General features: G+C 42.0%; 1 protein-coding gene across 3 annotated transcripts in view; it reads left to right on the forward strand.

The window, feature by feature from the left end:
- The window catches only part of MB21D2 (Mab-21 domain containing 2), a 122,555-nt gene extending 110,141 nt beyond the window's left edge, over positions 1-12,414 (forward strand). For 2 of the 3 annotated variants that reach the window (XM_025286430.3, XM_025286440.3), the window contains one exon: positions 9,366-12,414. In XM_025286430.3, coding sequence (XP_025142215.2) covers positions 9,366-10,630 — 1,265 coding nt within the window. In that variant the 3' untranslated portion in view covers positions 10,631-12,414. Of the gene's footprint in view, positions 1-1,362; positions 1,419-9,365 lie in introns of those variants that run through there. The other variant, XM_025286437.3, reaches the window with a different exon arrangement.
- Positions 12,415-12,978: the final 564 nt, after the last annotated feature.

Genomic DNA, 12,978 nt, shown 5'->3' on the forward strand with positions numbered 1-12,978 from the left:
ACTCCTTTTGTAAATTAAAACCTAGCTTTCCTGCCCTGTTGTAGCTGTGGGAGGCTGCTAGGTGGCGCTAATGAGATTGCTGTCCTTTGAGTCTTGCCAGTAAGTCTTGCTTGGTAGAAACTATGAGGTTTTTTAACTATCCCAAGAAGTTAAAAGGAGGAAAAGGGCAAGACTTATTAGATGGGAAAAATATATTGATAATGTGGGCACATCTCCAGAAGCCTCTGTTTATTGATTGCCACTTAAGAACCAGACCACACACTAAGTAATTTGGTGTGTATTTTCTTTTTTTATCCTCCTGGCCACCAAACAAGCTCTTGGTTGCTGTTCTCCCATTTCGCAGAAGGGAACTGAGGCCCAGAGTGTTTGATTAGGTTGGTCCTCGATGACTAGTACTTGAACCAGGTCTAACCCATGTTCATTCTATTCAGAATAGCTTAGTAAACTTTGCCAAAATCCACCAACTTTTAGAACTTGAATTTTAATTTTTAAGAAAGACTAGAGAGGCTTTTACTTTTTTCCCCAACATAATCTTTGATTTTATAGAGATGTGCTGATAATATTTCCTACTACATTATATGGCAAATACCATGATTCTCAAGTTGTGGTTGATGAAATAGTCAAATTGACTGAACCAAACAGTACACCCAATACGGAGTTGCCCACCCATCCCAAAGTCTGTATTAGCTCCTGCAGTAATAAAACCTTGACAGCAGGAGCTCATAGATGAGTGAGTGGGAGAGCATCTTTCATTTACTGACCCTCTTTGCCAATTACTGTGCCAAATGCATTATGTTGTTGTCTTGTTAAGGAGGGACAGTAAGTCATGAATGCAGCCACTATGATTATAGGTATAGAAAGTGCTAAGCTAAGAATTCAAATCAAGGTCCTATAGGGGTGTGTAGATTGTTCATTTTACAGGGCATTTGTTCTGACGAAACAAGAAAGGGCTGGAATCCTGCTCACCCTCACATGCCAGTCTGTGTGCCGTGCTGCCCCATGGCAGCCTCCAGAGGAGGCATCCCTGGACCAGCTTCAGTCTAGGTACAGGGAGGAAAGGATGCTCCACTCACGTCCCTTCATCTAACATGCTTTGTAGGCCTTCACATGCTCAGAGCCTTGAGATAGATTATCAGCTCTGTGGGATAGGAGTTGTTTGGCTAATCCAGTTTTATAGGTAGTGGAGAAAGGGAAGAATTTATGGGGAGAATGAACTACATACTACGTGCTTGCATGTGTGCTAAGTTGCTTTGGTCATGCCTGACTCTTTATGACCCTAGGTTCCGTAGCCCACCAGGCTCCTCTGTCCATGGGATTCTCCAGGCAAGAATAATGGAATAGGTTGCCATGACCTCCTCCAGGGGATCTTCCGGATCCAGGGATCGAAGCTATGTCTCTTATGTCTCCCACATTTACAGGTGGGCTCTTTACCACTAGCGCCACCTGGGGAGCCCACTATGTGCTTGCTGCTGCTGCTGCTGCTAAGTCGCTTCAGTCGTGTCCGACTCTGTGCGACCCCATAGACAGCAGCCCACCAGGCTCCCCCGTCCCTGGGATTCTCCAGGCAAGAACACTGGAGTGGGTTGCCGTTTCCTTCTCCAATGCATGAAAGTAAAAAGTGAAAGTGAAGTCACTCAGTCACGTCCGACTCTTTGCAACCCCATGGACTGCAGCCTACCAGGCTCCTCTGTCCATGGGACTTCCCAGGCAAGAGTACTGGAGTGGGGTGCCATTGCCTTCTCCCACTATGTGCTTAGATATTTCATATCAACCCTAGAAGTGCAGTTTTCTTTGTTTCATTTTGAATAGATGAGGAATTGGAAACTCAGAGAATTTAAATAATTTGTCAGTCTTACTTAAGAAGTAAATGACAAACCCAGGATTCAAACTCAAGCCTATCTTGCTCTAATTCCAATGTTTTCACAGACATTAGTCTTAAGATGGGGAAAGATCAAGGAAGACTTCTTTGAGGAGGCATCTTTCAAATAAGTCCTATTACTATATATATTTAGTCAATAGGTTATTACCATCCATGATTTAATCAGTTCTCTAAAAGGTTTAAAGAAAATCACATGCAGTTGGGGAATTTGCTGGCAGTCAGTGGTTAAGACTCTGTACTTCCAATATAGCGGGTGTGAGTTCAATTCCTGGTCAGGGAACCAAGATCCCACATTTTTAGCCACACAGCATGGCTAAAAACAAATAAAAATAAAAATTGTATGCAGTTGTCTCAGAGTTATGCTAAATAAAACAGACTCTCTGACTTATATTAATAAAACATGTAGTTGTTACTTTTAGTGGTCACTCAGCAGATTATTGACAACTGGGAAGCCCCGTTGGTGTCTCACTTCTGTATTTCCTGTGTTTCATAGGGTATTTATTTGGGAAAAATGAGTAGCTTCTTGAAGACAAATCAGGTGCATTCTTCCTTCTGATAAATGCGGATTATCAGGCATGATCTGCTGCCTGTCAAGGTCACACTAAAGCTTTGAGCAGCAGAAGTGCAAAGCTGGCATTTTGCCTTGAGACCTCCGCTGCTTCCCTTCCCAGCGAGTTTGCATTCATGTCAAGTCGGGTCTTGTCATAGGGAGAATGGTGTGCATGTGCTACCCTGACCTTCACAACCACTGTGGGAATAAGACAGTCCTGTTATCCTGTCCCTTGGGCTCTGTGACCTTGAATTAATGATTTCTCCTCTCTGAACTTAAGTGTTTCACATATAAAGTGAGGGACATCATATAGATCATTTCTATCTGTGAATAAAGAAAATGCAGAAACTTTCCTCAAATTGAAGTCATTAAAAATCCCAAAGATTGGTGACTTTTTAAGAGGGTGGCCATGCCCACTTCTCAGAATGCAACTCAGACAATCAAGCTTGACAAAAATATTTCAAGCATAAGTTATTATGTTCTTATAAGAAGGTTTTATATTGTTTATTAACAGCTAAGGAGACTGCTCCCCTAGAGAATGTATCAGAGTCATAAAAGGACTTTGTCAAATTTATCCCATTCTGTACCCTTCCTACTATTAAGGATCAGTGCCATAAAGGCACTGTTATTGATATTTCACATAAGTTGAGGTGAAAAGGTAATAGTTTTTTTATGAAACAATGAATATTATTGAGATATTCAGGTCTTTTTTATCTACATAGAAATCTTTTTTATATACATAATCAAAGATATATAGAGAGGTAAAAGGTATTCTGTAGCTTTAATTGCAAGACATAAAAGTTTTACCTCTTTGATAGATCTTTATCTCCTCACCATAGTTAGGAATTCTTTTTTTTTAAAGGAATCTGTACAAGTACTGGGCTTCCCTGGTGGCTCCGACGGTAAAGCATCTGTCTGCAATGCAGGAGACCAGGGTTTGATCCCTGGGTCGGGAAGATCCCCTGGAGAAGGAAATGGCAGCCCACTCCAGTACTCTTGCCTAGAAAATCTCATGGACAGAGGAGCCTGAGAGGCTACAGTCCATGGGGTTGCAAAGAGTCGGACATGACTGAGTGATGTCACTTGCATTTTCACATACAAGTACTAATTTCATGCATCTGCTTACTGGTTGGGTTCTCATATATGCACACCAGTGAAGCTGTGAAGGTGGAAGAAGACAAATGACACTTAGTTCTTGTGTTCTGGTGTCAGCCATCCAGTATTATATGTTTGTGGAAAAGTTTTATTCACTGGAATATAAGGGAGTCTGAGGCAGAGTTCCATTTTTCACTTGATGTTGTAAAGCAAAGAACTTAAGAGGATGACAGGAACTCAGTCCTTAAACTTTGGGACCCAGTACCTAAAACAGTAATATTAAGGTCCTCTTAAGTAGAAACTATGAAAGAAGTTGAAATCAATTACGGAAAGGGAGGCTGGGAGGCAGTTTTACTTTGTTTTAAAAGCAAACATATGCCAATGCTCCCTGAAAGGAAGAGACCCACCCAGGGGAATAAGCTCTTTTAACAAGCTCAGTGGTATGTGTTCAATCTGTCTTTTGTTCTCACTCACGGTTTTGGATAATTTACTAATAGCTACACAGTCAGAGACACTTGATATCACAAAAATATCCTGTAATTATACAAAAATCCTTGGATCAGTTCAGAGATGGCATTTGTTGAAACTAATGCCTACAGCCAAAGTGTACAGTAGAATTTTTTTTTCCCTCTCAGCCCCTGGCTGTGTTTTCGTTGCCTGGCAACCCATCTGGGATGATAGCTGATATCAGCTGATTTTCACTTATACTTAGCCCAGGAAAGTTTTCAAGGAGGGCATTTGAGTTTGTATAGCGCTGGGGAAGGCTCCAATTTGTGCTACCAAATAATTTGTACAAGTGCGGACTAATGGGCTCAGGCAGGCTAAATGTAAATGTGGAGGTCTCTGGGGATCAGCTTCCGGAACAGTGTGGCCTTTGGGACTTTGTTTCTAACTCCTAAGAGCTTAGCAAATGAGCTTCAGCTATATTCTCGCTACTGCTCAAGTTCTCGCTTCCCTTTTTAAAGAAATAAGAAATGTTCAACATTATTCTAACTCCTGAATATCCAAATTTAGGCAAATACATTATATGGCTATTCTGAAAGAAGGGTCAACATTTTAGGTACATAAGCAACAATTGGGAGGAAAAAGGAATATTCTAGTGTACACACTAACAAGCTGGCTTAAAACTCAACATTAAAAAAACGAAGATCATGGCATCTGGTCCCATCACTTCATGGCAAATAGATGGGGAAACAATGGAAACAGGGACAGACTTTATTGTCTTGGGCTCCAGAATCACCAGTGACTTGGTGGACGGTGACTGTAGCCATGAAATTAAAAGATGCTTGCTCCTTGGAAGAACAGAAATGACAAACCTAGACAGCGTATTAAAAAGCAGAGACATTACTTTACCTACAAAGGTCTGTATTGTCAAAGCTATGGTTTCTCCAATAGTCGTATATGGGTGTGAGGGCTGAATAATAAAAAAGGCTGAGCACCAAAAAACTGATGCTTTTGAACTGTGGTGCTGGAGAAGACTCTTGAGAGTACCTTGGACAGCAAGGAGATCAAACCAGTCAATCCTAAAGGAAATCAACCCTGAATATTCATTGGAAGGAGTGGTGCTGAAGCTGAAGCTCCAGTACTTTGGCCACCTGATGTGAAGAGCCAACTCATTGGTAAAGAGCCTGATGCTGGGAAAGATTGAAGGCAGATGATTGTGGATGAGAGGATTGGATGGCATCATAAACTCAATGGACATGAGTTTGAGCAAACTCCAGGAGATGGTGAAGGGCAGGGAAGCCTGGCATGCTGCAGTCCATGGGGTCACCAAGAGTTGGAGACAACTGAGTGACTGAACACCACCACCACTAAGTGAAAATGTGTTAAAACTTCTTTAATCCAGCAGAGGGCACAAGGGAATTTTAGCTTGTTTTCCTCACCTGTAACTATTGGAACAAAATTGTGGCAGTCCAAGTAAAAGTTCAGTGACGGGTTTGTAAACAAATTATCCCCAGCCCATTACTGCACATGTTATTCTGGTTGTGTAGACAGATCCTGACCAGTGTGCTCAGAGCCAGCTGGATCCTGCCTAGGACAAAAGGATGTATAGAATTTTGTGCAGTGTCCATATAACAGTGCTACTAATCAATTCAGATCTTCTTACTAATTGCTGTAACCATGCAGGACCCCATGGGGCCTTCCCCCATATCCTCACCTTTATCTCCTTTCTAAAGTACCTAGATAATAGTACTTGATATACATTTGCAAATGTATAAAACCTCTCCCCCTCCAACAAATGGAAAATGTTAACCACTTAATCACCAGGAACACACAAGCCCCAAGGCCTTTTGGAACCGAAGGACTGATAAAGTCAACCCTTGTAACACCACCCTGTTCCCTCATCATCAGCCAGTCAGAGAATTGTGCACAAGCTGATCACATATCCTGCGACACCCCCCTTCACCCCCCCAACCCCTGTCCTTCACCTGCCTTATAAACATGCTTTGCTGAAAACTTTCAGAGAGCTTCTGGCTTCTTATGGCATAGGCCACCTTGTCTCTTTGCAGGGCCCTGAAGTAAACCTTTTTCTCCTCCAGACTCCGACATTGCAGTTTCTTTGGCTTCATTGTGCTTCAGGCACATGAGCTTGCATTAACATTACAACCCAGCATGTCAAGGTTTTCCCCTGTGTATTTGTGGCACTCCAAGTGCTAGAGTGAAACAATATATGAAATAATGAGTAAATTATTTCAATATCAAATGTTTCTTTTTAATTTTTTTTAAATTGGAGGATAATTGCTTTACAGTGTTGAAATGTTTCTTTTTGAAAGGATCTGTACCTCCATGTGAGTCTGTAAAATAGTAAAAATGATTTTCAGCACCTACCTGGAATTCTGAAAGTTCAATCCTATCTTTTTAGAGCTACTCCTAAAACTTGGGGTGGTAGTAGTTATTACTTTGTCAAGGTGAGATTAATACTGAAATATGATAAGTGAGGTAACCATCTTTGTCTTGGTGTGTATGATAACTTTCAACTCTGGTGGCTGTCTGACTTTTAAAAACCACTTTTAAAAGGAAAAGGAGTTGTTCAGCGCTGATTTGTAGTGAAGGCTGCTTGGGTTAGTATGTAGTGTTTTAGATTGGGCTCCTCATGAAGTAGCCCCAGAGATGGAGTTAGAATATTTATAAAGAAGCACCTGGGGACCTGCACCTGTGGAAGGGAGGGGAGAGAAGCAGGATCAGGTGGAGGGTGAAGTCAGGTGTCCTTGCTGGTACAGTGACAGCCTCAATGGGTCCCACTGGGAACTCTGGATTCCAGTAACTTGTCCGAGTATCCTGTACTGGGGCACTTCCATACTGATTGCTTACAGTGTGTGTACCTGTCACCCTAACCCCAACCGCAGGAGGTGATCTTGGTGAGGTGGCTCTTTGCCGTAACTTAAGGGACTGCACCGACAGCCCCAGTACCTGAGACAAGAAATCCTTCATTGAAGAGGGATCCTGTTGCCATATCACAGCACAGAGAGTGTGCACAGTCTAAAAAAGTCAGGTACACTGAAGTCTCTCTGATGAATTGTTGCCTCTTTAATGTTGGATAATTTATTGACTGCTTTAAAAAGAAAGTGATCCTTTACCACTTGTTGTTTGGAAAATAGGATTTTAAAGATGAAAAGAGCACAGGTTTATAAACAAATGTCAAATTCTGAAGTACAGTGATAACAGACACACATACATGGTTTATTTGCGTTGGGATTGCCTTACGAATAAAAAACTGCCAATTAAAAGTAACTGCAGTGACTAATGGAATGATAGTGGGAAGTCATTCTTTTTGATCTTTCAGGAAAAGATGTTAAATAAGTCATGGAGTGATGCTGAGAGTTTGTCAGATAATGAAGCACAGCTAAATACATAATAAAAAGACAGGAGTCAGGGAAAGTAAATTTCTGTTAATATGTTATTCGTGGAACAGTCATTTCTGTCTTGCCTTTGGATAAGTACTTCATATCTAAGCCTACTAATTTCCTCAATTTTCTCCTTTGTCATTCAGTCACAGCTTCAGTTGTGTGCCCACTGAGTGCAGACCTCTATTCCTGCTTAATACATATTTGAAACATGGTTCTTACGCTCAAAGAACTCATAATATCATCCCCTAAAATCACATTTGTTGTTTCACTGCCTATCTCATTAGAAAAATATACAATTTGGGAAGATATTAAATTCATGGTGCAGGAGATAAGTTTTTAAATTAATTTTTTCTTAAAAGTCCCAGTGTTTTCATTGGCAATAAATATTTCAGTTGTTTTTGTGAAGACAGCCTCAATTTGTTCAGTTTTTGAGAAAATGTCTATCATATCAGTTCAGTTCAGTTCAGTCGCTCAGTCATGTCCGACTCTTTGCGACCCCATGAATCGCAGCACACCAGGCCTCCCTGTCCATCACCAGCTCCCGGAGTTCATTCAGACTCACGTCCATCAAGTCAGTGATGCCATCCAGCCATCTCATCCTCTGTCGTCCCCTTCTCCTCCTGCCCCCAATCCCTCCCAGCATCAGAGTCTTTTCCAGTGAGTCAACTCTTCGCATGAGGTGGCCAAAGTACTGGAGTTTCAGCTTTAGCATCATTCCCTCCAAAGAAATCCCAGGGCTGATCTCCTTCAGAATGGACTGGTTGGATCTCCTTGCAGTCCAAGGGACTCTCAAGAGTCTTCTCCAACACCACAGTTCAAAAGCATCAGTTCTTTGGCGTTCAGCCTTCTTCACAGTCCAACTGTCACATCCATATATGACCACAGGAAAAACCATAGCCTTGACTAGACAGACCTTTGTTGGCAAAGTACTGTCTGCTTTTCAATATGCTATCTAGGTTGGTCATAACTTTTCTTCCAAGAAGTAAGCGTACTGAAGTCTAAATACCCATAGTTTATCTGTAGTTCTTTAAAAGTGATGTTCCATGAATAAAGCAGCTAATTTAACCTCCAACTCAAACATGAGGGCTTTGCTTGAAGCACTTTTGTATCGATATTTAGTATGAGACTTGAGTGTTTGCAATTTCATCATACAGAAAGGTGATTTGAAATTTGGGACTGAAGAAAATGAATCCAATTTCCTTTTCTATTAAGGATTTTAAGTGAAACGGGCTTATTAATTTTTTAATGCTAGTGCATGCCAACAATAAAGAATCCAGTGACTGTTGATACAGTTTGTGCCACTGTCTCGACTAATGCTAAGGCACCAGCAATTTTGCCCTCCTTTTCCTTTGTACCATCAAGTGTCAGCTCAAGTGTCAACACATTGAAAACGGTCAATAACGTACTGGTATTATTTTGAAGAGTCATGACCTCACTGCCCCCTGGAAGTATCCCACTTTCAGTGTCCACAGCTCCTCTTGTATAGAGGAATGTTTCAGCAGGAAGGCCTGGGGAGGGGTGACTGCTTTGGCAAGAAATGAAAGAGCCAGGCTTTATGTGATGACAGCAGAGATGGAGAACAGGGAGGGAATGAGAAATGTTGCAGAGGTTATACAGATAAGATTTGGCAGTAGAAAGGCAAGTAAGAGTTGAAATTTACTGAGGTTTTCAGCTTGAGCAACTGAATGGGATGGCAATGCCAGTAACCAAGGTGATGACTAGGGAAGAGGAGCCCCAGTTTATGATGGAAAATGATATTGCTTTCACCATGAGAGAAGAGTCTGCATAATTCTCCCATCTTTTGGAAAAGGATGGGTTCTAGCACCGATAAAAATGAACAAAGTACTCTTGGCTGGGCCCGTGTAGCAGCCTAAGATGTGGTTTTGTATTGATAACAAATGATGGCTCTTGGAAGCCCAGCATATTCTGTGTTGATGAATAAGACTCTTGTGTCTGTGCTTCCTATAAGCCTGTTTTCTCTTTCTGTTTCTAGGAATGGTGCAAAAGCTGGACCAAAAACTGCCAGTGGCCAATGAGTACCTGCTGCTTTCTGGAGGAGTCCGAGAAGGTGTGGTAGACCTGGACTTAGATGAGCTTAATGTCTATGCCCGAGGGACCGACTATGATATGGACTTCACTCTCCTGGTGCCAGCCCTTAAGCTGCATGACCGTAATCAGCCTGTGACACTGGATATGCGCCACTCAGCCTTATGTCACTCTTGGCTGAGCCTTCGGCTCTTCGACGAGGGGACGATCAGTAAATGGAAAGACTGCTGCACCATCGTAGATCACATCAACGGTGCCACCAACTACTTTTTCTCTCCAACCAAAGTGGCTGACTGGTTCTATGACTCCATCAGCATTGTCCTCTCAGAGATACAGAAGAAACCCCAGAGAGGGATGCCAAAGGTGGAAAAAGTGGAAAAGAATGGGACCATCATCTCCATCATTCTGGGTGTGGGGAGCAGTCGCATGTTGTATGATATTGTCCCAGTGGTCTCCTTCAAAGGTTGGCCGGCAGTGGCCCAGAGCTGGCTCATGGAGAACCACTTTTGGGATGGGAAGATCACTGAGGAAGAAGTCATCAGTGGGTTTTACCTGGTGCCAGCTTGCTCCTACAAGGGAAAGAAAGACAATGAGTGGCGGCTGTCCTTTGCCAGGAGTGAGGTGCAGTTGAAGAAGTGTATCTCCAGCAGCCTCATGCAGGCCTACCAGGCCTGCAAAGCCATCATCATTAAACTCCTGTCCCGGCCCAAGGCTATCAGCCCCTACCACCTGCGGAGCATGATGCTCTGGGCCTGCGACAGACTTCCGGCCAACTACTTGGCCCAAGAAGACTATGCAGCCCACTTTTTGCTGGGCCTCATTGATGACCTGCAGCACTGTCTGGTCAACAAGATGTGTCCCAATTACTTCATCCCTCAGTGCAACATGCTGGAGCACCTGTCTGAGGAGACGGTCATGCTCCACGCGCGGAAGCTCTCCTCGGTCCGCTCAGACCCAGCAGAGCACCTGCGCACAGCCATCGAGCACGTCAAGGCAGCCACCCGGCTGACGCTGGAGCTCCAGAGGCGAGGGAGCGCCACCAGCATCCCCTCCCCGCAGTCCGATGGAGGGGACCCCAACCAGCCCGATGACCGTCTGGCCAAAAAACTGCAGCAGCTAGTGACTGAGAATCCGGGGAAGTCCATCTCTGTCTTCATTAACCCTGATGATGTCACAAGGCCCCATTTCAGAATTGATGACAAATTTTTCTGAGCATTTTTGCTGCCTTTTTTTTTTTTGCTCTGGTTCTAAAACTCTCATAATATGTAGTGTGGTTTGTGATGCCGTCTTTCAGGGTTGTTTTTTTTTTTTTACATATCCAGCCTGGATTGGATCTGTTAAGAACACATCTTAAGTTTCCTGGTTCTGCAGGATGGTGCAGACTCTGAAACAGTATATTACTATTTCATATTCTGCCTCTGATTTTGCTGTTTACTTTTTATAGTTATTGTTTTGTTTTGGTGTTTGGTGTTTGTTTTTTTTTTTAAGGAGAACTTGAGCCATAGATGAAATGCCCATGAATTATCTCCCTTCTTTCTGTTTCATACTTTGTGCAAAATTGCTAGTGGGAGTGGGAAATCTCTCTTCCTTATACTTCAGGATTCTATGTTTTATTTTGCTTTTCTTTGTGTTTATTTTTTTTAATGAGTGTTCATCACTACAGATATTTGAAAATCATCTGAATCTGGAAACTACCTGGTACGTTAGCTGGATTTGTCGATACTTTTTTCGACCAGTGGCCAGGGTAATTTCTCCCTCTCTGCCAAACAATGTAGACTTTGAAAGTCATAATGCTACAAATTATGTTTGGAGCAACTTCATTGAATGTAATTGTCCTCAAATCAGAACTTTGGATGGTTTGGAAGGGTGTCTTTGACAACTTTCCAAGTAGAATTAAGGTTTCCAAATGGTAGTTTTAGTGTGTGTAATTATTTGAAGCCTTATTTAAATCCTGTTAATGAACATACCATTACAATTGTTATTTGCACTAATGAAATCTTTGCCATTGTCAGAGTTCCAATGCGTGTGTTTCAGTATAAATTGACATCTACTGTTGAAATGCTATCATTTCTTCATTTAGCTCATTTCTCTTAATCAATAGAATGATTCTTTGTGTTTGTTTAGTTCTCCTTTATGTGGGTTCCTATTTTGTCCTCTTTGAATTTCCTGGTTCCTGTCTTACCGAGGGAAGTTTTTCAAGCTTTATACCTGCTGAGTGACTTTATCTGAAGCTGGGGAAAATGTATGATTGATAAAGTAGTTGTCTTTGTATGTATAGTTGATCCTTGAACAACACAGGTTTAAACTGCGTGGATTCACTTATATGCAGATTTTTTTTCACTAAATGTGTTAGTTGAATGTATGGGTTTGGAACCATGAATAGAAGGTCCACTATAAAGTATATATATGGATATTCGACCTCACAAGGTCAGTGTTCCTAACTCCCACATTATTCAAGGGTCAACCATATTTCTTTTGACATTATAGGGTTAAGCTTTTTTGTAGAGTCTCTTTGGTTCTTCTGAGAGTTTTGAGAAAAACTGGAAGGAAAAATGAATATTAATCCCCAAATAGAAGATGCCATGCCAATTCAAAAGCAGATTTTGCCATAGAGCAGGAACCAGGAAATAACTGGGTGGAAGCCTTGGTGTAGAGGTGTCCTGTCTTTAAGAATGAAAGTACTTGCCAGGTTTAGGTGCTGCAAGGCACCGGCTCCTTGTTTTGGTATGGACTCATTTCAAACTGTAGTGTTTGGGAGGCCAGGGGCCTGCCCATCTCTCAAAGGATTACTGTGCTGTCTACTGTTGGAAAGGTCAAGCAACACTTTGATCTTGAATGTCCAGTCTCACGGGGTAGATTTTGGCCAATTGAAATCAGGCATATGCAGTCTTGGTTTTTGCATGGGAATTATTGTAATGCTTATGAATGAAAATGAAATCATTCAACCATCTTAAATCAAACAAAAGTAATAATAAAAGAAACATACTGGCCTTGGAGTTTTGTTGTTATTTGTTAGTTTGTAATCTGGAAACTTTTCTTATTAGTAATACCAGTAGTAATTTTCAGTAGATATAGCCCTGGGCTTGCTGTTGTCTTTCAGGCCAGATATCTCTATGTAGTGAAAATCCAATGTCCAGTCTTCCCTGTCTCCAATTTTCCTGCTGGTATCTACCTATCCTCCATGTAATCTATGTCCTTCTCAGGAAATAACTTCATCCCCAGCTCTGGACATGCACCCTGATTGATGTAGGCCAATCAAGATAGCCATTTCCCTGATCACAGTCATTAGTTACGGATTGGGCATACAGTGCCATCTGTTCCATACAGGGACATGCTTGTGATTCTAGTTTTGGATGCTGGGACAGCAACATGCACCCTGGATGTGGAAGAGGAAGCACTTGGCTTTGCTATCAGTGCCATGAACCTAGGGCTCTTCAGTCAGGCATTCTTAAAGGTGAGTAGAAACAAGAGGTAGTCTGGTACCTTTTCTTGTCTGAAACATAAGCAAATCACTGACTTCTGTCCTTCTGAAGCCCTGAAGATTGGTTAAAATAATCTCT

This window comes from Bubalus bubalis, chromosome 1, assembly GCF_019923935.1.
Source record: "Bubalus bubalis isolate 160015118507 breed Murrah chromosome 1, NDDB_SH_1, whole genome shotgun sequence".
In the NCBI taxonomy this organism is placed as follows: Eukaryota; Metazoa; Chordata; class Mammalia; order Artiodactyla; family Bovidae; genus Bubalus; species Bubalus bubalis.